This window comes from Anas acuta, chromosome 4, assembly GCF_963932015.1.
Source record: "Anas acuta chromosome 4, bAnaAcu1.1, whole genome shotgun sequence".
In the NCBI taxonomy this organism is placed as follows: Eukaryota; Metazoa; Chordata; class Aves; order Anseriformes; family Anatidae; genus Anas; species Anas acuta.
In genome coordinates this window covers 23,308,453-23,331,774 of record NC_088982.1, presented here as the reverse complement: position 1 = coordinate 23,331,774, position 23,322 = coordinate 23,308,453, and the positions used below count along the sequence as shown (strand labels likewise).

Here is a 23,322-nt window from a genome sequence, read left to right as displayed (position 1 = left end):
GACAAATGTTTTTGTTATGTGCAGTGTCCAGTTAGCCAAGGTCTCTTTTTAAGATGCAATAAAAATGTTTCAATGACTGCTAACCTGACAGCTTTCCCAGTCATTTCAAACATTATTACTTTTTACTATATTTACTACAGTGTATTGTTCTCTACGGTTCCTTGTGACTCTTATTCTTATACTATGACCTTGCAGTCAGAGGGTAGAATTTTCAGAGCTCAAGCTGTGAAATTCAAACCTCAGTGAACCAGAGACCATTATCTGGAGACACAAGGTTCTCTGAGGCATTTTTGGTCCCAGTGTGTGGTGTATTGTCTAACTCACATAAGGTGAGATACATAAAATGATGTACTTGCACACTCATTTGCGGTGTGTTTTTTGTTTTTTGTTTGTTTTTGTTTTTTTTTCCCCCTGGTCTGTGGTTCTTTAGGTCTACAGAAATTTAAGAAAGAAATAAGATAACAGTGGATAATCACGGTTAAAGTGGTAAAGGATTACAGACTGAAGCTGCATACATGAGATCAAATTCAGTATGGTATGAAGTACACACTACAGAACTCAACTCAAGTCATGAAAGAAATTTAATTCCTTCTGCTAGGGTTGGATTTTTCTGGTCCTTAGTTCCATAGTCTAACATAGAAAGATGAAACAGAAGCATCGTGTTTTCTTCAGAGCAACACTGGTGATGCATTTTTTTCCCCCAGAACTCATTAGAACAGTGTATCTAGAAAATCATTTCTTCTCTGGTTAGTTAATTTTATACTATCGGAACTATGTTACATATACAGCTGAAAAATAAAAAGTCCAAAAGCTGATGAGCTTTGCGTGACTGAAATGTGAATGGGAAATCACACAGACAGTACAAACAGAGCACTGGGCAAATATTCCCACTCAGAAGACAAAGCAGTCCACACTTCACAGATTATAGCTGCTAACAACCTTCACGGAAGCACAGAAGCCAAGACTTACCATCATAGCGACTGGGAGAATCACACGCTTTCTGAGGGGTCGCCACTCGCAGGAATATCTGTTGTCTCCATGAATGCCGGCGAGTCCTTATGGGGCTGTCAGCACCAACAGCCTGCTGGCTGCGTTGGGATTCGTAGTCACTAAAATCGCAGAACACAGAACGGCTTGTGAGGAGGTTACCCAAATTTGCCAGGAACAGTGATGCAGTTCAGGGAATATAACAAGAACCATCAGCTAAGGCATACAGTGTGCTGTGCACATGCTGTGTCAAGCCATAAGTGGCAGGTGGGTGAAACTTGCTCAGTGGCAGCATGCTTTTATAAGGCTGCAAACATCACTCAGGTTCACCAGAAGGAGCTGGCAGCTCTGTGCAATCTGCTTTCTGAAGTTTTATTTAATTTTCATATTTCTTTGTGGCAGTACTTGAAACACAATGAATTAAAGATACTTAAACATACACCATAGTGTACCTTTAGTGCCCTGCTACCATCTATACCACCACTACCAAACCATCCACAATATCTAGCAGCGACTCATAGGAGATAAGAGTTCTGTTGATGCCTTTTATCAGCAAACATCAAGGAGTTTTATAAACCTTAATTAAAATTCCAGCCTTCTGTGAATCAGAAATGTACCATATACCTTTACAACACAGACTCAGAACAAAAATTTTAACCTGTGTGTTCCCAAGTCACCATCTGAAATAAGCAACAAAGTTGTGAACAGAATCCAGTAACCTTACATGTTACACCTTTGATGAAATCCACAAACTACACACAGAGGTTTTTATTCAGAATATTAAATGAAGTAATGAACAGTGATAATGTCTTCCTATTGAAAATCCCACTAATGAATTTAAGCCATTACATTTTTAAACAAGTCATTGTTTTACTCCAACCATTGGCTGAGTGATTACATCGGTCTTTGTTCAAGCTGAGAGTGATAAATGAACTTTCAACAGCTCTGGCAACTGCGAACAGCATTTCACAGGCTGTCCTCTCCTTCCACCTCAAGGACACTGACATTGCTTAGAATGAACCACATATATTCTCTTAACTGAAAACAGCAAACACAGTCCTTTGGCAGGAATAATCACAGAAGTGGAGAGATGGAAGTTGCACGACCATCACAACATCAACATGGATAAGTGCTGCAAACTTCATAAGAGAGGAGTTGGGAATGGTTCCACCTTTTTGACAGCAATCACATGCAGAATACATGCAAGTGAATCGTTGCACAAGTCAGATTTTGCAAGTGCAAGAAGCATTTGAAGTATTTCAAACTAAGAAACCTTTGAATAATAACACATAATTACCTCCAGGCTTAAAGAGAGAACCCTACCTTGTTGCGCTCCTAAAGTCAGAGGTGTTATTTTCATCTACAGGAGCCAGAAATTTTAAGAAATTTGGCACAGAAGAAGAAGAATGAAGCTTTTTCCTTAAGGCAGTACGGTAGGAGATGCTGAGAGTGCAGTTGGGAAAAGTATAGTTTAGAACAAGGAAGTATAAATCCACAGAATAAAAACACATACTGCTAAGTTTTAAACAAAAAGCAGCTAAATCCTGAAGGCATGAATACCAAAGAAACCAAAGTCAAAGTTAAAACCACTAACAAAGTGATACTTTGCAATACATGTTTCTTTGGGCAAACTAAAATGTTCCAATATAAATAAATATACGTTGGGCAAATTTGTTATTCTTTAACACAGCACAAGATTTTCAGTGCGTGTTTCAAGTAAATTCTTCTAACCTAATAGAAACTGATGCCAGCTTTACAATTGAAAATTTACTTAAATATTAGTTGTGACAATTGACCAAGTTTGGAGGAAAAGGTTAGGAAAAGCTGGCACTGATAATCATTGTACCAGCAAGTGAAAAAAAGACTTTGGCAAAAAGCGTTTTGTAAAGCTTTAACAGGGTTTTATTCAGACAAGCTTGGAACTTTTAAGCTAAAAGCTGAGCTTTCTGACATTATTTAGGATTGATTTATCCTAAATGAAGCTTCAGGACGCAGCAGACAGGAGCACTAATCAAATTTCATCAACAGTCTTCTGGACAACATCCTATCTAGCTCTGCTCTTTAGTTTAAAATAACCAGCTCCCAACACACTCAGGAGACAGTTAATAGAAGGAAGTAAGAACAACTCAGTTAATGGAAAGTTTCTGTATGGAATGAAAACATAGAAAGTTACTTGGCCGATGAAACTGGAAGACCTTTCCTCAGAAGAGCACACAAAAATACATGAATAGGAGAATTTACTCCTGACAAACCAAATTTATTAAGAAAAGCTTCTGATAAACCTTAATGTTACATACAGATAGCATTTAGCTCTGCCTCCTGAAGATGTGAACAGGGATGGGGGGGATAACCTGGGAACACCAGAAGTACGAAGTGACACAGTTCTTTAGTAGCTGGTACTAAGCATGAGGAAGATCCTGCTGTAGCACAGTGTACCCTGTAATCAGGTTTCGCTTACAGTAAATCAATTACGGTTACGTGGTAATTTCACTTAGAGGAATACAATCAACCCAGGCAGTTTGACTTCCTGATTTCAATTCATTAATTTATTTGATGTCCCTATCCATTTCAGTTCTCTGTCTTGTTTAGAGTTTCACTGCAGTACACCCTTAAAGAACAGGGAAAGGGAAGTAGAGGGTGATACTGCAGAATGTATCACCAAATCTATGGTGGAAGAACCTACTTTTGAGAATTCGACCTTCAGGATTCAAATAAAGGGGCATTAGTGTGGTGTTCAGGCCTGGGTACGTGTTGTTAAAACACACAGTAAAGAGGACATTGCAAATTCGTGTTTCCTCCCCTGAGCAATACCATACCTCTGAGGTGAAGCTAAATGGAGAGGGACGCTAGCAAGTGCTTAGCAAATGCAACCAAAGGGACTGGTTGTGGGCTGAGTACTTTCTCAGGAGCAAAAAAAAAACAGCACCTTGGGGAAACAGGAAGCTTTCACACAAGGAAACAGAAAAGGAACAACAAACAGCAACAAAATTTGCTTGCCAATGGTCAGTGATGCTGACCGTGCTTTGAAGGACATTTAGCCTCATTAGCCTTTGGAGCTAGAAGAAGTTTAACTAGAAGGGGTTTCACAATTAAGATTTTTAAGAAGCCACTCGTTTCAGGTTCTCAGGAAAATAAAAGGTTCATGTCAATACTCCCTATGCACATTTCTGTTTTAAGAAATAAGGAACAGAAAAGTATCATTTGATATTGCTATAACAAAGACAATTTAACCAAGACAAACACATAAGCTCCCTTTTTCCTTTTCTGTACTGGTTGTCCACAGTCCAGCTACTTCTTGCCTATTTTGGTTAACTTAGTAAATTTTCCTTTAAATGTCAGGCACAAAAGGATATTAATACGTTTCTCTGTTACCATGAACAAAGCTGAACAAAACTGAATGATTCAGGAGAGGCAGAGCGAGCTAGATTACAGGTTCTTGGCAACTCATCACTGGCACAATTTGAAGTAGTGCTGCTGTCTGCTGCATAACAAGAAGCTGCTTTGGAGCAACTGTCTCCAAAGAATGTCATGCATCTGAAAATTTTATTCATTAAAAGAAAAAGTTACACAGCTATCAGGACTACACTCAGTAGTGGAGCAGTTGAGTTCCCCCTCCCATAAAAATCTACCACCCTTAGTCTTTATGAAATTGTTTTAATTATTTGCACTACAGAGCTTTATATTTAAAGCATGGTAAAACAAACCCTACCCCAAAGTAGGTACAGGTGCTATCTCACCTCTTTTGTGCAAAATGCCCACTTTGTTCTCCACTTGAATTATGCCTTAGATATTTAAAAAAGTTGGGTGAAGAGGCCGAGGGGTTAAGACGAGCTAGAGTAGGAGAACGTGCAAGTTGACCAGAAGAACTTTTAGATTCGCCGACAGATGCGTTCATACCGTACAGTGGGATTCCAACCAGAGGAATGGAGTTGAGGTAGCAGAAAGAACAAAACACAGTAAGAGAGAGGAAATGGGAAGGGGAGAGCTAAAAAATCAATAAAAGTGAAATTTCTTCTCTAATCTTTGAAAGTAACAAATACTTGTAACAAATACAAATCAGCCATTTCGTACATTTTTCACAGTTAATGTAGTAACTGCAAGAGGCTGAACATTTTAACCCAATCAACAAAGTCTGAAATGCACACTCCGAATCTTTAGCAAAGCATTTCAGTGAATGATAAATTCAAATTCCTAAAGTATGTTAATAACAACCCTGTTTCTTCTCCCTCATATTGCTTCCCCTTGGTTTCTACGATAAAGTCAGGCATATGATCAAGAGACTTCATGGATGAGAAGTGAAGCGTTAGATGTTTTGAAGTTTTGGATCCATTCGCACTTTGAAAACAACTTAACAATCAGGGTAAGCTATTCAAAAAATGCTCACAAAACATACATGACTTGTTCAAAGTACTGTTTTCTTCTGTGTCCTGTTCTGTATGTTTCCTATGAAAGGTACACGAGAGTAATTTCTTTTTTGGGCTGAGTTGTGTGAAAGAGCAGACAGACTTAGGCCTTAGTAAAAATTACATAGTCAAATAGCAATAACCAAGCAAATTAAAAATATACTTAATTTTTAACTGCATTCCTATATTAAGATAGGAACTGACTGAACAAGCTACAACAAGCGTCAGGGCAACTTTCATGAAGGTAACAGACCAACAGCACAAGTTCTAAACTGTATTACAAACACATTCCAGTATTTAAGAATTAAAAAAGGTTCAAGAAAGGGACAAAAAGGCAACCTGGGTTATGTTTCCTTTTAAATGCTATAATTCTTCTTTTCCCTGTCATCACCTATTTCAGGCATGTTCTTTTATTGCCCTGCCTCCTGCAGGGAAAAATAAGTTGGAACACATACAGATTTCCTACTGTCTAACTTGTGTAAACGAGCAGTTTTGGCAGTGAAATGGAAGTCTACAGACAGAAGTGTTTCCATAGTAATTGGAAAAAGCCAGATAGAGGGAGGAAAGAAAACTGCCATAACATTCAGAGACTTTGAAAATGCTGAGGCAGGATTACAAAGGAAGATAGCTTGAAGAATATTAGCATTAAGGCAGTCGGTAGCTTGCTTTTGCAAGTAAAATTTACATAGGCTCACTGAAACACTGCACAGGAGTCTCAGCTCTATCAACAATACTGTCAGTTTTGTGTATTACTTTAAAACCTTACTTACCAAACAGTAAGGTTTTCAGCATCAGAAAGGCTATGTAATTTTTCTCTACAAATAGACTATGTAGATGTAGCATTTATTTACAATGCTTGCAGATCAAGGCAACAAAAATTACTGAATATTGCTTGCAAAAATATCATCTAATGCCTTAGGAGAGATCCTACTTAGCTTTGTGACAAAGTGTGGAACTACATGTCTCATGTTTCATCTCCCCCGAAGCTCACAGAGACTAACACCGTGGAGCACACAGGACAGAAGTGTTTCTAAACAGGATACCTACAAACCTCCAAAGAGTGATACCCTGCTGTGACATTTCTTATCCACTAAGAACACACACCGGGTATGCAATCACCATCCCCAAATATGCCTTCACCAAATGAAAGCACAGCCTGCTTTTAGGAAGTCTTACTTTCTCATGTGAGGAGTCTCTGTGCTCACTGAGTGATACCTCATAAGTTTCCTCTGGGAAACAGATGGCGATGTTTCAACGGGTACCAGAGACTCCTGGCTTTCTGATGGTAAATGACTCAGTGTGTTTGCTCGCCTTCGAAAGCTTTGCTGAGGTAACGTAACAGACTGCTCAATTGGGTAACTATCTGTGTCGCTGGAGAGATCACCCACTGATCCACTGGTCTTGACAGCATTCTCTGTAGGAAGTGTAGGAAGTCTGTCTCTCTCCTTTTCACATAAGGGTGGTTCCTGGCAGAGCAAAATACAAGGTTACTGATATGCGGTTTTACCATCAGTTTTGGGGATTGCAGTTCCATGTCGTTAGTCACCCCCCACAGAGATCTGCTTCAGACTTGCACATTTTTATGACAATATCTCAAAGAATCACTGATATTCAGCGGTTTTTGTTCTTAACCACTTGGGTCATCAAATCACAGTCTCCATTCTACACAGGAAAAAATAATTTTGAGTGATTGCATTTTACAGTATATTGAACACAACTCAGAAGGAAAGTAAAATGAACAGGTGGGTCAGGTTTGGATAACAGTGACAGCAACGAAAAAGGCAGCATTTCAGAGTACTGTTTATTTAGCACCCCATTTTACAACGTAAGATTCCTTTTTTCCATTTTAAGACTCACACAAAGGACTTTAATCCTATGACTAAATGCCTGTTTCAGCCCCAAATCATGTATTTTTCTTCACTTCCCACCTTTTGTGATTTTTGCAAAGTCAGCCATTCTTTCAGAATCGTAAACATGGAGAGAAGACTCTCCATTACCTGCACTCAGGAGTACACCAGGTGACCAGGCACTGGAGAAGAATTGATAACTGCATCCAAGTCTGCAGAGTGCTAGGCTGCATCCAAGGAAGATGACTGGCTTTCTTCTAGGTTGTTTATATTACTTTGTTCAGACTAAAAACTTTCTGACCATGCAAAGTGGGAAATTACTCCACTTCTTGGTTTAGTTTTATATTTCTTATGTATGCAGTCCTGCATTCATGGTATGTACTTGCAGGGCTGAAGCTAGCCAGATCAGGGTCAGCAGTATGGTAATTATCAAATTTGTTTTGCTGTGTTTTGCTGGATTCAGATTACGTTAGGTAATATTTTAGTTCACATCTATGGATTCACATGATAAGAAACAGATACAAAATACGTGTTTGTATATAGCACAACACATTCCTACTTCAAATAGAATCCCTCTTGCACCATTATTTTCTATAGGAGTAGGAACACAAGAAAACATGAGGAAAGGCCTAAAGGCAACTTGAAACTTCTGGAGAACAGTAATATAGACTTAGCATATTTATCAAAAAGAATAGAAGTCTTTGGTGAAACTCTATAGATGACAGCACCTTATACATGATCATCTGTTAGCATGTGACTGCTATTTCTTAATCTGAATCTGTTACCAGAATGAGTCGTGAAATTACTTTGTTCAAGTTGTTCTCAGATGATTCAAATACATTTAACACATTATACACGTGAAAAGTGGTTTGGGTAACCAACTTAAAAATTCAAAAACATGGAAAAATTGTTTCAAGCTGGGAAAGTGAAGGGGAAGACAGTGACTGACCAGAGAGGCTACCTGCAGTGTGTACATCCCCATCACCCTCAGAGGGATTTGGCACAGGAATAAAGAAATGCACCAATGGACCATCAAGTGGCAGCAGGACTCTTGGAAGAAAGCATACCTAAGCCCTACACAGTGATACTGATTTTATCCTTCTGTGTGGATGTTCTGGGGTTTCTTTGTTTTCACACACGATCAGTTAGGTTATCCACTCCCCGAATATAACGAAAACAAAATGCAAGATGTTAGGACAAAACAGTTACGTGATCAGTTAGTGACTACACCTCACATCTGACTAGTTGTTTCAGGTAATAGTAACAGGAGTTTCTCACTATATACAGACACTACAGGCTTTACTCACTTTATTTGTGTTGCTTAAGGTACTGGACACGGAGCTCTCTAGATCTACAGCACTAGAGCTGTCAAGTGGACCTCTGGCTTTACTGCCCTGTAGAAAAAAAGCACATCAACAATTAAAATTATAACATGAGGCATACCAAAAAGGGCTTGCATAGAATTGATAGAATCTGTAGCTTTCAAAGAGAGCAACAAATTTAATTTTCCAAAATGCCTAGCAATAGCCTTAGCCCCTGTGAGAAACAAAGACTTTATTCAGGGCAGTCACTGACATTTTGAAGGATTCCTGTGTAATTAGGGAATTCTCATGGGCAATTATGTGCTTTCCATGGTATGAATATAATCACATATTGCACGTATGCACTATAACCACTATTAAAATACCTTCTAACAGTAGTCTAACCAGGAAATTGTCATACTAGATACTTGCTATCAAGATACAAAAAGTTGAAAGGGCTATTAAAAAAGGACTGAAAACTGTATCAATTTAATATACAGCAAAACATAATTTCTGGTATTATAATGTCAGTCAGAAAGCAAGTATTTTTGTGCAATTTTTGACAATATTTTTGTATAATGTGTTGAACTCTAATGCTTTATGCAACTAAGAGAAATATCAAGAAACCTATTGATGGATTTTTACTTGTTAACACAACTACGTAACTCATATCCTCCTAACCTTGGAGGGTAACACTACATTATGTTCTGAAGCAAAGGCATATGATCTCTTTGAACTGCTATTCTAACTATAATTTAATATGTTAGCATTATTCACAATAGTGAATATCGCTTCCTTGAAGCCAATGCAAAGTGCTTTTGCTTTGCCTCAGATCTGAACATAATCAAGAACTTTCATCAAAACACCCATGACGGTGAAAATGCAACCAATATACAACTGTATACAACTGTGCTTATATGACAATAGCTTATGTGTCTTCGGACAAATTGGCAAAATTAGGAACGATGCTAATAGCATGTTTCACCTCCCAAACACATGCACAACAGGATTCTGTGGGGATGAATTCTATGAATAGTGGTCAGGCAGTTATGAGGGGAGATATGCAACTACAAATCCTCAGCATATGCATAATTACACCAGTGAGATTAAGCCATTTATAATGGCCATTCTTTTGCCATCATTTGCTTCTAGGGAACAGGTTAGGTATGACATCTGAAATAGGCTTTGAAAGCCTAGTTTGTCACTACAAACTGCATCTCTGAGGAAGTATTTTGCAGATAAACTAAACTAGATCTTCCTTCAACTTAACAGTTTGCCTAAAAGAAACGAGAGTGTCCTCATTTGTATTCCTTACTATTTGCTGTTTGGTTTTGTTGCATGTCAGCTCTCTGAAAGTTCTGATTCTTTTAATCATTTGTCAAGCAGAAGTCTTTCCAAATCTTACAGGTTTCCTCAGACATCTCCCTGAACCCCTTCTACTTTGCACTCTGTTTTGAAATGAAGTGCAAAAACAAATAATATATGAACGAGACAACTCTCTGTAGGATTAAGTAGTACTTAAATCTGACATCTGATTTGTTTTCTTAGATGCTGCTGTATAATTAGGAGATATTTTCAGCCATTTGTTCATGATAAACGTTTTCCCAATGTGTTTTCTTGGGGATCACTGTCACATAGAAGTTAGTTGTTCCCATAACAGGTACTGACAGACATTGTTTGTGAAGAATTGATGTGATATTGCCCAGATGCCTGCATATTCCTAGTGCTTTCTGAAGTTCTTTACATTGCTTGCCTTTAGGTAGTCTCTAGCTGTTATGGTTTAACCCAGCAGGCAGCTAAGAACCACACAGCCGTTTGCTCACTCTCCCCACAAGGGGGCTGGGAGACAGAATCAGTGAAAAAAGTAAAACTTGTGTATTGAGATGAAGACAGTGTAACAGGACAGAAAAGGGAAAATAAAATAATAGGAATAACAACAACTATAAAAGAATACACAAAACAAGTGATGCGCAATGCAATTGCTCACCACCCATTGACCGATGCCCAGCCAGTCTCCAAGCAATGGCAGCCCTCCCAGCCAACTCCTCCCAGTATTATTGTTCAGCATGATGCCATTTGGTATGGGACATCCCTTTGGCCAGTTTGGGTCAGCTGTCCTGGTTCTGTCCCCTCCCAGCTCCTGCTGCACGCCCAGTCTGCCCGCTGGCAAGACAGAGCGAGAAGCTGAAAAGTCCTTGGCTCTGTGTAAGCACTGCTCTGCAACAACTAAAACATCAGGGAGTTATCAACATCATTCTCATCCTAAATCCAAAACACAGCACCATACCAGCTTCCAGGAAGAAAATTAACTTTATCCCAGCCAAAACCTGGACACTAGCATTTAAAAGCTCAGTTGCCTCATTAATCATCAGTTCTTCTGTCATTAATAAATACAGTCTCATTTGGAGCGCTTAGTCAGTTCCCTAATCACTTCTTTCTACATAAAAAGAAGTGAACATTTGTGCTTACTTTTATTTTCTAATTCCTAAAGAGAAATAAAACAATGGCAGCTTTTCATAAGTTCTCATGCTCAGCTTCACGTACATTTTTAAAAATGAATATATACACTATTGTTTATCTAGTAATTAGTTCACTTCTTTCATGACTTAGTATTTTCTTTAGCAAAGCCCTTCTTTGTTTTGTTATCTTTTTACGTGAACACTCAAGTACTTTTTCACTCTGACTTTACCACTTAGCTGTAACCCAAAAGGATAGCAAATGCAGCATATCTACTGCTCAATAAATAAAACAATGAAACTACATTCAGAGACAGTAAACATGAAGATACTTACACGTGATAAAATACTTTCAAATGATTCTGTCAGAGATCTTTTTGCTTTGTTCTTTAACATATCTAATCTGAATCTTGAAGCACTGCTGGGCACCTCATTTGCAGCATTCTCAGCCGGGGATTGTGAAGTCTGTAAGTGTTTAAAAACGTAAGTGTGAAATACAAAACAGCATGGAGCAGAACTTCAGTGAACAATCTAAAGACCTCTGTAAAATCTATCAATACTTTCTCACGGCATCCTTGGTTTTTCATGTCTTTCTCTACTTACACTTACATTGACGTTTACCAAACTATCCTAAACGTAAAACCAGAAAATGTCTTCAGATTATATTTGTGGAGTGCAGTAGCACGCTTCCAGAAGAACTGCCATTTCAATAGGGATTTATAGCTCTATCAATAAATGTTCTTTAATGCCACAATACAATTGTACAAGTTCTAAATGTTTATGTGTAACAGACCGAAGATTTCTAATAGATTTACTTTTCTTCAGGCAAGATATACTTAATAAGAACTCTGAAGAGTCTTCATCACATAAATATGGGGCTAAGTGCCACAAACACGTATAGTAGATAATCTAACTCTATATATTTCACCAGTAAACACACTTCCACTTTAAAGCTAACAGTCTATTGAGAGTTCTGCTTTTTAAATAAGCTTTTCAGTCCATTTTTAACGCTTGTGAAGATCAGTGTAGCAAATACAAAAATGATGCTACAATGCAAATACTACCATCCCTAACACCTACAGTAGAAACCAGAGCACAGTTTTCAGTGTTATTTTTGGGGGGGTTCATCTTGAGGCTGTTAGGCACTGCAGCCCTCTCTACCTGGCCCTAATTTCAGAGATTTGAATGCTTAATCTACATAACTATCAGTATGTGGACAACTGAACAGCTGTCAGACGCTAGCATCACCAAATAGTCCTGTATAGATGTAGTTTTATAGCAACCTATTTCCAGGACAACAAAATTACAGACTTCTGTATTTTCTTTTCATTTTCATTAACGTTAACCTCAAAGGGCAAATTGGACACTGTCTGCTACGATGTTCTTATGAAAGACACCAAGGTGTTATGGGTTAATGATTGCTGAGGCAAATAACATTGCCAGAGTACATGTTCAAAGGTATCTGCTGTTACACAGCTCTGGAGATAAATTATCAGAGTAAATATAAAATGTTATGTTAAGACAAATGATGGACTAGGGGCAAGCCAACTGTTCTTACAGCCTTGGCACCTTTGCAAGTGTCAGATGAATCAGTTTTGGTTCCAGGAGCTGAGCAAACTGCAGCAGGTCTTAAGAATTTTCAGATCACACCGAAGATACATTAAGATATTATCTTGCTTCATATATCCCTACTTCTAAGCCATTCATAACTGACAACTATTTGATAGCTGGCATTAGACCAAATAAAGGTATTTCAGATATGATGATAAAGAACCTCAGGCAACGTTTCTTCCTGTCAAGTGTTGTGCTTTTTTTTCTCCTCCTCTTTTTTTCCTAAAAACATATTTCTGGTGTGATGTGCAAACTAAGTAATCAGAACTAAACGTGCACAGTTTTCTTCCTGCTTTCTCAGAAAGGTCAATAATTAACTAGTAAGCCATAAAATAAAAACAGACTAGCAAAATAAATTAGTAGTAAATGAAGACTTTCTTTTATTTCCCCAGTTTCTTCAGAGGCCTAATTACTGCCCATATATTCATTCACTAGTTTATATCACAAATCATCGATAGCTATCATCACAGTGGGATTACCAGGCAGCAGTGGTGGAAGTCAGCCAATATTTTGGAAAGGGTCAAATGATCAGAACTGAAAGTTTTCAGAGAACTGATCCTCTTTTGAAATACAGATCTCCTCAAAGTGTCTCACATCAGTCAGTCACAAGTGAAGGCATATAAAACCATAAATTCCTTCTAAAAAATATTAACTGTGCTGTAAAAATAAAGCCGATTAAACAACACTGACACAATCTGATGCAGAATAAATAGTTCAGCTCTTTGGAAACAGATGACAATCTCTGCTGCTGTTTCTGCAGCAATGCTCCTCAGCTACTCCTCCTTGAGGCCAATTCAAACGGTGGTTTGCACACAAGAAATAGTTTTCAGCTATCAACTAAATGTAATGGTTTTTATCAAGGATCAAGTCCAATGTGTTGTCAGGACATTAGCTCATACAGACAGGGGGATGGCAAATGCTACAGATTAGCTGAGAGCAGTTATATATAAATTCTGTATATATTCTCTGACATATGCTGAATTGTCATTGTGGTGACAGGAAAGAAAGAACCACATTAGTGGCCTGCCTAGACTGCATCTCTGTCTCCAAGAATGTATCAGCTATCTCAAAATATGTGACATACGCCTGTCTTGGCACATGACACTAGCCATAAGGAAAAGCAGAGTTCACTGCTGCCTACAGTTTGTCGTACCAAAATGCCAGTGATGGAAAGCTGCCTTGGAAAGACAAGTATGGAATGGAAGATTAATTCTGGCTCCCTCTTACACGGGCTAAAACTGAATGGTTACTTACCTGTTTTGCTTCCCAAACGTGAACGTGTTCCTTCTGTTTTTCTTCATACATGTTTCTCAAAATAGAGATAATCAACTCATTCTCTTTTTGTTCATTTCTTGGTCTTAATTTCTTTAATTAAAAACACCACAAACACAGTCACTACACATTCATAAAACGACTAGCAAATACCTCACCCTTTTCATTTTGTCTGTTACTATGTAGTTAGTGTAAGAACAAGTTGAACTTAGATGCTACCGTATCAGTCCACCAGAGGACAGCAGCATCCCAAGCAAAGCACCAACACAGCCTGAGAAACACTTAAACTGGACTTCCTAAGTGAAACTTAGAAACTTTACATTAAAATGTAAACTTTACATGAAAACTAAAGGCCAACCTTAGAGGTATTAAACTACTACATGCAAATAATGATTTCAAAGTATATTTTTGTCAATTTGATTTTGAGGAAAAAATAAAAAAGAGCTTGTAGAATACATGAAGTATGTCAATGGTGCCTGATGCTTCTCCTAGAAAACTTTCTCATTAGAAACTTAACTTTTTGTGGGAAGTAACACAGATATTTTATAAATTAGTGCACAAAAACGTATAAGCTAAATATATCCATCTCTGCTGCATTCTATTTAGATCTGAAACACTGCATGAGAAAATAATTTTAAAAAATTATGATAGAATTTAATCCCATAAGACATGGTTTTAAGCCTTACTGAGGTAACACAGAGAATACAGTATGAAGTAGCTAAGGCCAGGGGAGCACCTTAGATTAATTAAAATCCCCCTAGGCAGTTATCTAAAAATGCAAATCATGGTTACAACATGTGGAGCTATAAAAATGCAGTAACTAAAATTTCTGTCGCTCCAACGCAATAGAAAAACTGAAAAGGATATGAAAGAGAGACATACTTTACCCTTGGTTTTACCAAGTTAATTGTTTGCAGACTCCTACCAGAAGCATTAACAGTTACGTTCATTTCCTGTAACTACTAGAAACTCTAGACCATTAAAATGTGTATAGACTACTAAAAAGGCAACAGTGCCAGCTAGCTGCTATATACTAAAAAATTACTTAGGTCATGGAATCACTCCCATAGAGCAACTTCCAAATTTGGTACTAGATGATTAATTGCCACAAGGAAACAAAGACGGAGACTGAAATGACTCAAGAGAGGAAGGAAACATTATTTTTAAAAAGTCTGAAGTTTCCTAATCTTTACTAATGTGCCAAACCCAATGACATTGCCTTCAATGGCCATCATATGTCTTAAATCCAACTATATTTTCCTCCATGCTAACCTGCATTTCATTCAGAAGATCAAAAGTCAAATTTTTTTTTAGTTAGTTTGACAAATATTAAGACCCAGGTTAACTTTCAGGCAGGACATTTTCCAATTTGGGAATGTTACACTCATTTGTTTTGTTCAAAGTAATAGCTAATAGCTGAACATTCTCAAAGTACAAGTTACTGTCTTCACCCACAAGAAGTCTGTACGCAGTCCTCCTCAGAGAGGAAGACTTCGCTTTTATGGAAAAAAATAATATTAGGGGAAGAAAAATTAGTAAAATAAGCCCTTTTCAAGATCAAAATATATCAAAAAAATCATACCGAAATTAAAGCACAAGCTGATTAATAGCCTATGATATAAAGTTAATGCATAATTCACAAAAAAAAAAACACATGCAGAGCTTCACGATAATGTTAGCAAAAAAAAAAAAACCATTAATTGAGTTAAAACCTCGTAGGAGACATAGAGCTTACCTTAACCTCTTCAAAAACAGAGGCTTGCTCCTGGCTATTTAGTGTTGTTAGATGCTTTTGTAGTTCTAGTTTAGTCTTAAAAGGGGGTAGCCCTAACATGAAGAACAAAAAAGAACAAATCATGGGGTCAAATTAGTCAGAATTAATCAACTGCATAAATATGCACAAAACGTAAGCTAAAGCTCATCAGTACCAGTTATTTGAGCTGACCCTTTGCCTTGATTTCATAACAAGGCATCTGAAAGAACCATAGGTTAATTTAAAGCTACTGCTGAACTCTCATCTTTAAAATGAGGGACATGAACTCTTTGCAACAAGGAGATTTACTGAGCACAGACCAGGATTATATTCTTAGCTGATCCAGAAGAGTCCATCATCACACAAAATAAAATAAATCCACAATCTACATTACAGCATTTTAGCAGACTATTTTCCTGGTGTTTGATGCAGTAGCTGCTTGGACTGTGTGGTACAAATATATTTTCTATCGATTTCCTCACGTTTGTATGCCTTGGCCTCTCCTTAAAATAGCAGAACTATTGCGTGTTAGCAAGAGGCAAAGGAGAACTTCACAGAAAAGATTTACTGACAATCTAAAACTGACTGCCCTCTCATTCAGATTACTTTTTTCTGCTCTCATCCTGGATTAAGTTGCTTCTCTCTATTTTCTGTGGAAAACCAGCAAACCATCAGCAGTATTTTGTACTTAACTTTCTTGGCATCATCTGGCATTTCTCTTTCATCTGCTTTGATTAACCAGATGGTACGAGTAAAGACATTATGATTCTTTTCCCTTGAAGAACTTTCCCAAAAATTATCACTAACTGAAGGGCAAAACAAAGTGAAAAGTAGTTTTGAAAGTTCTCCAGGTTCATCAAGTTAAATTAACAAAACTTACCTAGTATTAAGTGATGTCTGGTGTAATTAAGCACACCAACAGCTTATCAGATCACAACTTTAGCTTATTGGACTAAAACCTAACTCTGAGATTTGCTGAAACACATTTTTTTTTCGTCTTGAGCATGTTTTCTAGGCCACAACTACAGTTTTAACTACTCCATTTAAATGAGGGAGCACAGATCAACATAAACACGCATATTGAAATCTTGCTGGTTCATGTTTAGAGGCAGTGTAATACCATTGTCTAATTGGGATCAATAGGACAGCAGGTCATTGCTATTGCTGCATATATTGTTAAGAAGTTCATTATCTAACAGAGTTAGGCTAGCTGTAATTCAATTATATTTAAACAATTATTTTTCAAAAATAAACCGAAAGCTTAGATTTTGTTTGGAAGTTGTTATTAGTTTATATTGCAGTCCTCTTATTAGAAGAGACTGATATTCAACCCTACTTCCCACATCCCAAGTTCTATTTAAGCATTCCTTTCCTTACAGGTTCACAGGTAATATTGTCCATTAATAAAGTTGTTAAAAAAAGATATTTGACCAGAAAATTATTTGAACCTCACCTTCTATCTTTTCACAGAGTTTATGTAAGCTTTGCATAGGACATCCTTCGCAGAGCTGGGGCTGGGCCTTGGAAGTTTGTTGTACAGCAGCTACAGTGAAAGCCTGTTTCAATGTCATCATGATTTCATCAACCTGAAAAGAACAGAGTGCTAAAGAACAAAATTTCACTTCTCCACAGAGCTTCTGTCTTCCGTAACACAAAAACAGTCATTCAGAATGACACTGTCATGTGTCTGGGAAGGTGCTTATGTTAAAAAAGAAGAGCTGTTGCTGTGCTCTTTCTGTGCACAAAAGCATACACAAGACAAAACTTATCATGAAGTCATCTCTCTTCCAGGCCAACTGTTTATATTTTTGTGGTCTAGTAAAAGATATTACTTCTATCTAGAAACCTTTTTTATGTATGATAAAAGAAAAACAAACAAACAAAACAAAAATCTACTGCAGTTGTGAGGCACTGACTTGACCCACAGCACAGTAGTGCAGTCCTCGCGTAGAAAACATTCAGCAAAATACAGAGAACTGAACAGAAGGTTACAGTAGGCCTTTCTTTTACTTACCAATGCTTCATCTGTACACTGAAACACGTAGCAAACAAAGTGGAAGCCGCCATTTTCTGAAGATTCTCTGCAGATGAATCCAAAGTGATCCACATGTCTGATTCCCTAGCATAAAAGATAGCAGTAATGAAGCAGTCTCATTTACATTAAATGTTTTTTTCTATAACAAAAGCATGAAAGGCCCAACAGCACAACAGGCATCACATATCTATGTTACAGCTACCTTAAAATCATCTGGCCATTAAAAAAAATGATTCTCTTATTGCATTTACTATTTCATTAATATTTTAAGTTTCACTTTAGCCAGAGTTCAATTTGATTTGTTTTTAAAGAAGAAGTATTATAGATCCATTGGAAAACACAAAGACGAAGAAAGACATATTGAGTGGTATTTTACTCGATATTGGAAACAGCAGGGAAACCAAGGTCGCTCTTTTTCTTGCCTTTTGCTGAAGTGGTCACACAATTGTTTTAGATTTGTAAGAGTAAATCAAAGCATCTGTGAAAACTGTTTTTTCTTTTTTCAAAGAAAGCCTTTTTTCAAGAAAAGCCTGTCTGTTTAAACATGAAAATGGTTATAATATATTAAAGATCACTCGTGGAAGCTTTTATTTCTCCTAAAAGGCATGCAAAAGTCAGGCACGATCTACTTGCAACAGATAAGATCGAACAGATAAGCATTACCTCCTAGCAAAACGATGAATTTGTTGAATTGCTGAAATATTTTCTTTTATGAATTAGGATAATTAGGTCAGACCTGTGCATGTCTCCTCAGTGCACAATTTTTGGTAAAAAGTTACGGTGTTGAGTGACGCGCACAGTGGGAGAACCTAGCTATACAAATTCAGTTACACTCAGCACCCTTTTGCTACCTTGTAGCTGTCATGGCGCAACCATATTAAAGTGAGGCAATAAATTGTTCAAATGTCACCAAAATTTCTGATTTATTATTAAATCAAAGTCACGATTTTTCATAATCTGAAGATGGCTGCAGGACTTCTCCCCCACACACTCCCATTTCCCTATTAATACAGCAGGAATCTGAATATTCCCTTTGTCATTTCATCACAAAGAAAAAAGAATAATAACAAAAAGGCATATAATAATATAATAATAAAAAATAAGAACAACATAAAAGAGCATATAATGCTGTTTAAGCATAAAAAGCACTTCTATAGAACAGAATGGGTGGGTGGCCTAAAAAAGAATATGTAATAGCATCAAATATCCTGAAGCAACCCAAACAATGTTGCTCTAACAATAAATTGCTTGAAATACTAACAAAAACCTTCAAAGCACGCCAGCTGAATAAAGGAAAATAGTTTAACACATATGGAGATACCCAGTTTCTCAAAGCGTGGCATCTATGCATAGACAACAAAGGCTTAATTACACAACCACCAGGCACTGGTGTACCATGAGAACAAGCAGATCAAAAGGACGTTGAAGTGATGTGAAGTCCTCAGCTTCTCCACCTCAAGCTCCATTGGATGCCCAGGCTAAAGCATTTTGGGAGGCAGTTACGTGATAATGCACCAGCAGGCTGATAACAACCCGCAGACTGTTTTCCTCCATCACTCACATCAGAGACGTGCTCAGAATGCATCTGTGCCCCTTCATGGACTCCCCTGTCCATGTTTCTCCTGAAAACCCAACTGCTACAGTGGAGGGAGCCCATCTGCGATCACAGCCCTCAGATCTCAGAACTGCAAGGCACCAGGAGCAATCACACACAGCTGTTCGTGTAGCTAATGCTGACACTGCCCCAGGATGACGTACTTCTTCCAACCATTTCCAGTATCTGACAGACTAGGCATTTTGGAAGTTAAGTACTGATTCTGATTTCCCCTGTAATTTATTTCCACTGCCTGCAAGAAAAGATTAAGTGAAGTTCTTGTACAATCAAGATAAATTTGCAAGATGGTTCTGGCGAGTCTTCTGAAGTTTGCATACTTGGGGTAAAAGCCCTTGGGCCTGAACCCCTACCCCACTACTCTGCCAGGTGACAAGATTTGCCCAGCAACACATCCTTCAGGCACGAGGGGAGACTGGATCAATCTGCTTCCTACTGCCCTGAGGAGCCTGCAGGGCAGGGCACAAAGTCTACTCAACTACCTCCTGCCTAAGGGGATGGGACAAAGATTTTTCTGTGATCAAGGAGCTCTCTTCAAAGCTCTTGATCTGACATCATGCAAACTGGTGATGTGTACTCTGACATTTTCAGAATAAACACCTGCATGTTTAATGATGAAAGCAATCCTCATTGGGTAAAAAAAATAAAAATCAATCTCAAAACAAAAAGGTAGAAGAGAATAATAACAAATCGTAATCTCTACATTTAAAAATTGCTAATTATACCTATTGCAAACTTTCTAGTTCTGCCCCAATATCATTTAGACCAGAGCCTGTGATGCACTGAACAGAATTGCACTGTAAAAGTAAGCAAGTGCAAAACGGTGCTAGAAAGAGTGGCAAGATTTACATCTCAGTACACCAGGTCTTACTCCCTCCTGAACTGGTTTAATTGAAGGTGAACATTTAGTTAAGCTAGTGGAAACACCCATTACTCAATAAATGTACATTTATTTATGTAATTGCAGTTTGTATTAATTTTTCAGGGCTTTAAACTAAGAGAATCCGCAAGAGGTTTTAAAGAAATGATATGTTCCCTAAGGAATCTATCCTCGTTTAATGAATTAAACTCTAGGAAATGTCTTTATGAACAGCTGCAATGATGGTTGTGTTTAACACAAGTGCAATTCACAGTCTTGAAAAACATACATCTTTTAGAAGTGCTTTTCAGATAACTTTTGCACATTGTTTATTCCCTTCCATGAGCACTCCCTGAAAAATACCCCGATCCAGCTCACATTTGCACAACCGTGAATCACACCTGCTGCAGTTTCAAACCAGAAATGATGAGGTTATTTCTTCTGGCTCGCATTATTCATTCAACAGTCAAGGAAGTGAGCCTTTATCTCAGAAGTTACAATGCAAAGCAAGAGGGAAGAATGACTGTTTTACAGAATTACTGATTAACCAGCAGCTTGTTTGTCAATAGCAATTACTGAAACCACTTGGGTGAGAATCCGTTTGAAAAGCTGGGAGAAAGAAGGACACGAACATTCACAAGTGAAGAACATACACATGTATATACATATTTTTTTTTTTCAAAAAAACTACACTCCCAATCTTACCTGAGAACAAAAGGATATTTCCTTAAAGCTTTTTTCAATTGCTACTTTTTTAGTGTCAGGACTGATAAGGTAAACTTCAGACTGGCCAATCTAAAAAAAGCAGAATAACAAGATAACAAGTAACATTACACTTACATTTGTCTCGCCGCAAAAATGTTTCCTGGACAAACTCTCAAACAGTCTATCTGGATTTCTAAACCAATTAGTGTATTATTACTGGGCAAAGAGAACAAACAGCATTGGTTTGGTGATCAGAGCACTGCGTGTTACTGAACTGTGATTTAGTTTCATTGAGACATGAAGTTGAGAATCGTGTTTCACTACATAAGTGTAATATTATACCACAAGTAATTAATTTTACACTGAGAAAACATTTACACTCTTTTCTTACTTTCAACAGGCTTGACACACACCGTGTTCCCAAAAGCTACTTAATGAAACTGTCCCAAAATTTAAATTCAAGTGTATTCTTTCTACCTGTATTTTATTAAGATGCTCAAAGCCTTTAAATTAAAAGGCTTTATCTCAAACTATAAAAACAAGCTTATTGGAGTGTATCTTATTAATTTCATCTGTATGCCACTAGTACAGCAGTGCCCCAAGAGCTGATGTGAAATTTTGATAGGCAAGGATTGTTTTTAAGTTGAAACTATTGGTTTTGAATTTTCAGCTGCTGGCAACATCTCTTTAACATTTCTGTAGATGTGTTTAGATTCCTCACAGCTCCCAGCACATCAGAAAGCCTGCTAAGGATAAGTCTTGTATTAGCTTTTAGGGAAGATGGGCAGAATCTGGATCCATTCTCAAGTTTGACTTGGACTTGCTGGAGCTTCGGCCACCACCAAATCCCAGCACACACACACCAGATCAGTGTCACCGAGGCACCCACAGCTTCTTAAGGGGTAGGGAGAGAATCCTATGTGGAAAAGGGTAAGAGTGAGACATGCCACTTCTGTGTGTCTAAAGATAGCCCTGTGTGCTCACCTTCCACCTCCTCCTTCACTCCAGCTTGCCAAATCCATTTTCCCACTTTGCTCCTACTGCCCCCAGGGCTGCTGTTGTGGGGGTTTCTCCTGCTCACGCCCACTCAGCAGCCTCCCCCTGCTCCCTTCCTAAGAGGCTCGCTCTCAGCTCAGCCCCACGCATGCCTTTCATACTTGGTCACAGGGCAGCAGAAAGCATTTGAAGCCAGCTGAGCACGACAAAAACAGCAATAGAAACACCCGGGAGAAAAACCTAAAAAATAAAAGCAAACAAAAACCTAAGAAATTGGCTAGGAAAGCAGCTCTTCAGGATGAGATTAAAAATCCAGACTGCCTGAACCAGGTTGGCAGAGTCAGCAGACAACTTATCTGAAGCTTTTCAGACCTCATACACCAGCCTCCCCTGCAGTCTTGGGGAAAATCCAAGTTTCTTCACCTCAAAACACAAACTATTTTGCTCCTCTGGGTAAGAAGTTACTCTTGAGAATTTCATATGCAGCCACACACAAACCAATAAGCAAAGGTGGAAACCTGTGCATGGTGCACGTTGATTCAGAACCTGATGGCCACGGGGGCTGGCTGCCCACAGCTCAGCTGTGCCATGAGGCTGGGGGCACCGGAGTCACAAACCACAGCTTCCTTACGTTCAGTTAAACTCAGCATGGCTGAATGGCAATGGAACCCAACAGTGAGTGTTAAACACTGTATTTCCAGGCAAAAAACAACCCAAAATAGAAAGCCAGGTCAGCAGAGCTGTAGAATTTGGAAGGGAGGCTATCAGCAGGTGGCTGGCGTTGCATTCAAGCTGGAGCTGCACGCCTCCCTGAGAGCTGCTGGTTTAATATATGTATGTGAATTAATAACAGAATCAGGATTTGTTTAAAGTAATTAGGCATTACTACATAGGCATTTATATTTGCCGTGTGAAATACCTGCTCAGGGGAAGAAGGTAAAGATGAAATTTTTACTGAAGCACAAGATTTCTCTCCACCTTCTTCCATCTCACTCTCTGCTGCCAGACTGCCACAACCAAACCGAAGTTTTTAAATCAGGTACAGCTCACCGTACCTCTCACTGTGTTCTTCTTTTTTTCTTTTTTTTCTTTTTTTTTTTTTTTTTTTCAGGTGTAACACTTCATTGATCCTTGTTAAAGCAGCACTTCTCTTTCTCTCCTCCAAAAAATTGCTGTAACTGCATCTACTCCACTCTGTTACTGTTCTTAAAAACATCTTAAAAAGCACCTGGGCTGGGGCAACCCCATGCACAAACACAGGCTGGGCAGAGAATGGATGGAGAGCAGCCCTGAGGAAGACCTGGGCGTGTTAGTTGATGAGAAGCTCAGCATGAGCTGGCAAGGTGCACCGGTGCACCTGCAGCCTAGAAAGCCAAACATATCCTGGGCAGCATGGCCAGCAGGGCGAGGGAGGGGATTGTCCCCCTCTGCTCTGCTCTTGTGAGACCCCACCTGGACCTCTGCATTCAGCTCCGGGGCCCCCAG

General features: G+C 38.4%; 1 protein-coding gene across 11 annotated transcripts in view; it reads right to left on the bottom strand.

The window, feature by feature from the left end:
- Nucleotides 1–23,322, bottom strand: part of TBC1D1 (TBC1 domain family member 1) — a 110,586-nt gene that overhangs the window by 36,689 nt on the left and 50,575 nt on the right. For 6 of the 11 annotated variants that reach the window (XM_068680096.1, XM_068680097.1, XM_068680098.1 and 3 more), the window contains 11 exons: nt 20,842–20,931; nt 17,645–17,749; nt 17,084–17,216; nt 15,613–15,704; nt 13,860–13,970; nt 11,331–11,459; nt 8,545–8,631; nt 6,567–6,856; nt 4,725–4,853; nt 2,311–2,430; nt 970–1,109 (listed from right to left, as the gene is read on the bottom strand). In XM_068680096.1, coding sequence (XP_068536197.1) covers nt 970–1,109; nt 2,311–2,430; nt 4,725–4,853; nt 6,567–6,856; nt 8,545–8,631; nt 11,331–11,459; nt 13,860–13,970; nt 15,613–15,704; nt 17,084–17,216; nt 17,645–17,749; nt 20,842–20,931 — 1,426 coding nt within the window. Of the gene's footprint in view, nt 1–969; nt 1,110–2,310; nt 2,431–4,724; nt 4,854–6,566; nt 6,857–8,544; nt 8,632–10,525; nt 10,732–11,330; nt 11,460–13,859; nt 13,971–15,612; nt 15,705–17,083; nt 17,217–17,644; nt 17,750–20,841; nt 20,932–23,322 lie in introns of those variants that run through there. The other 5 variants (XM_068680099.1, XM_068680100.1, XM_068680101.1 and 2 more) reach the window with 5 other exon arrangements.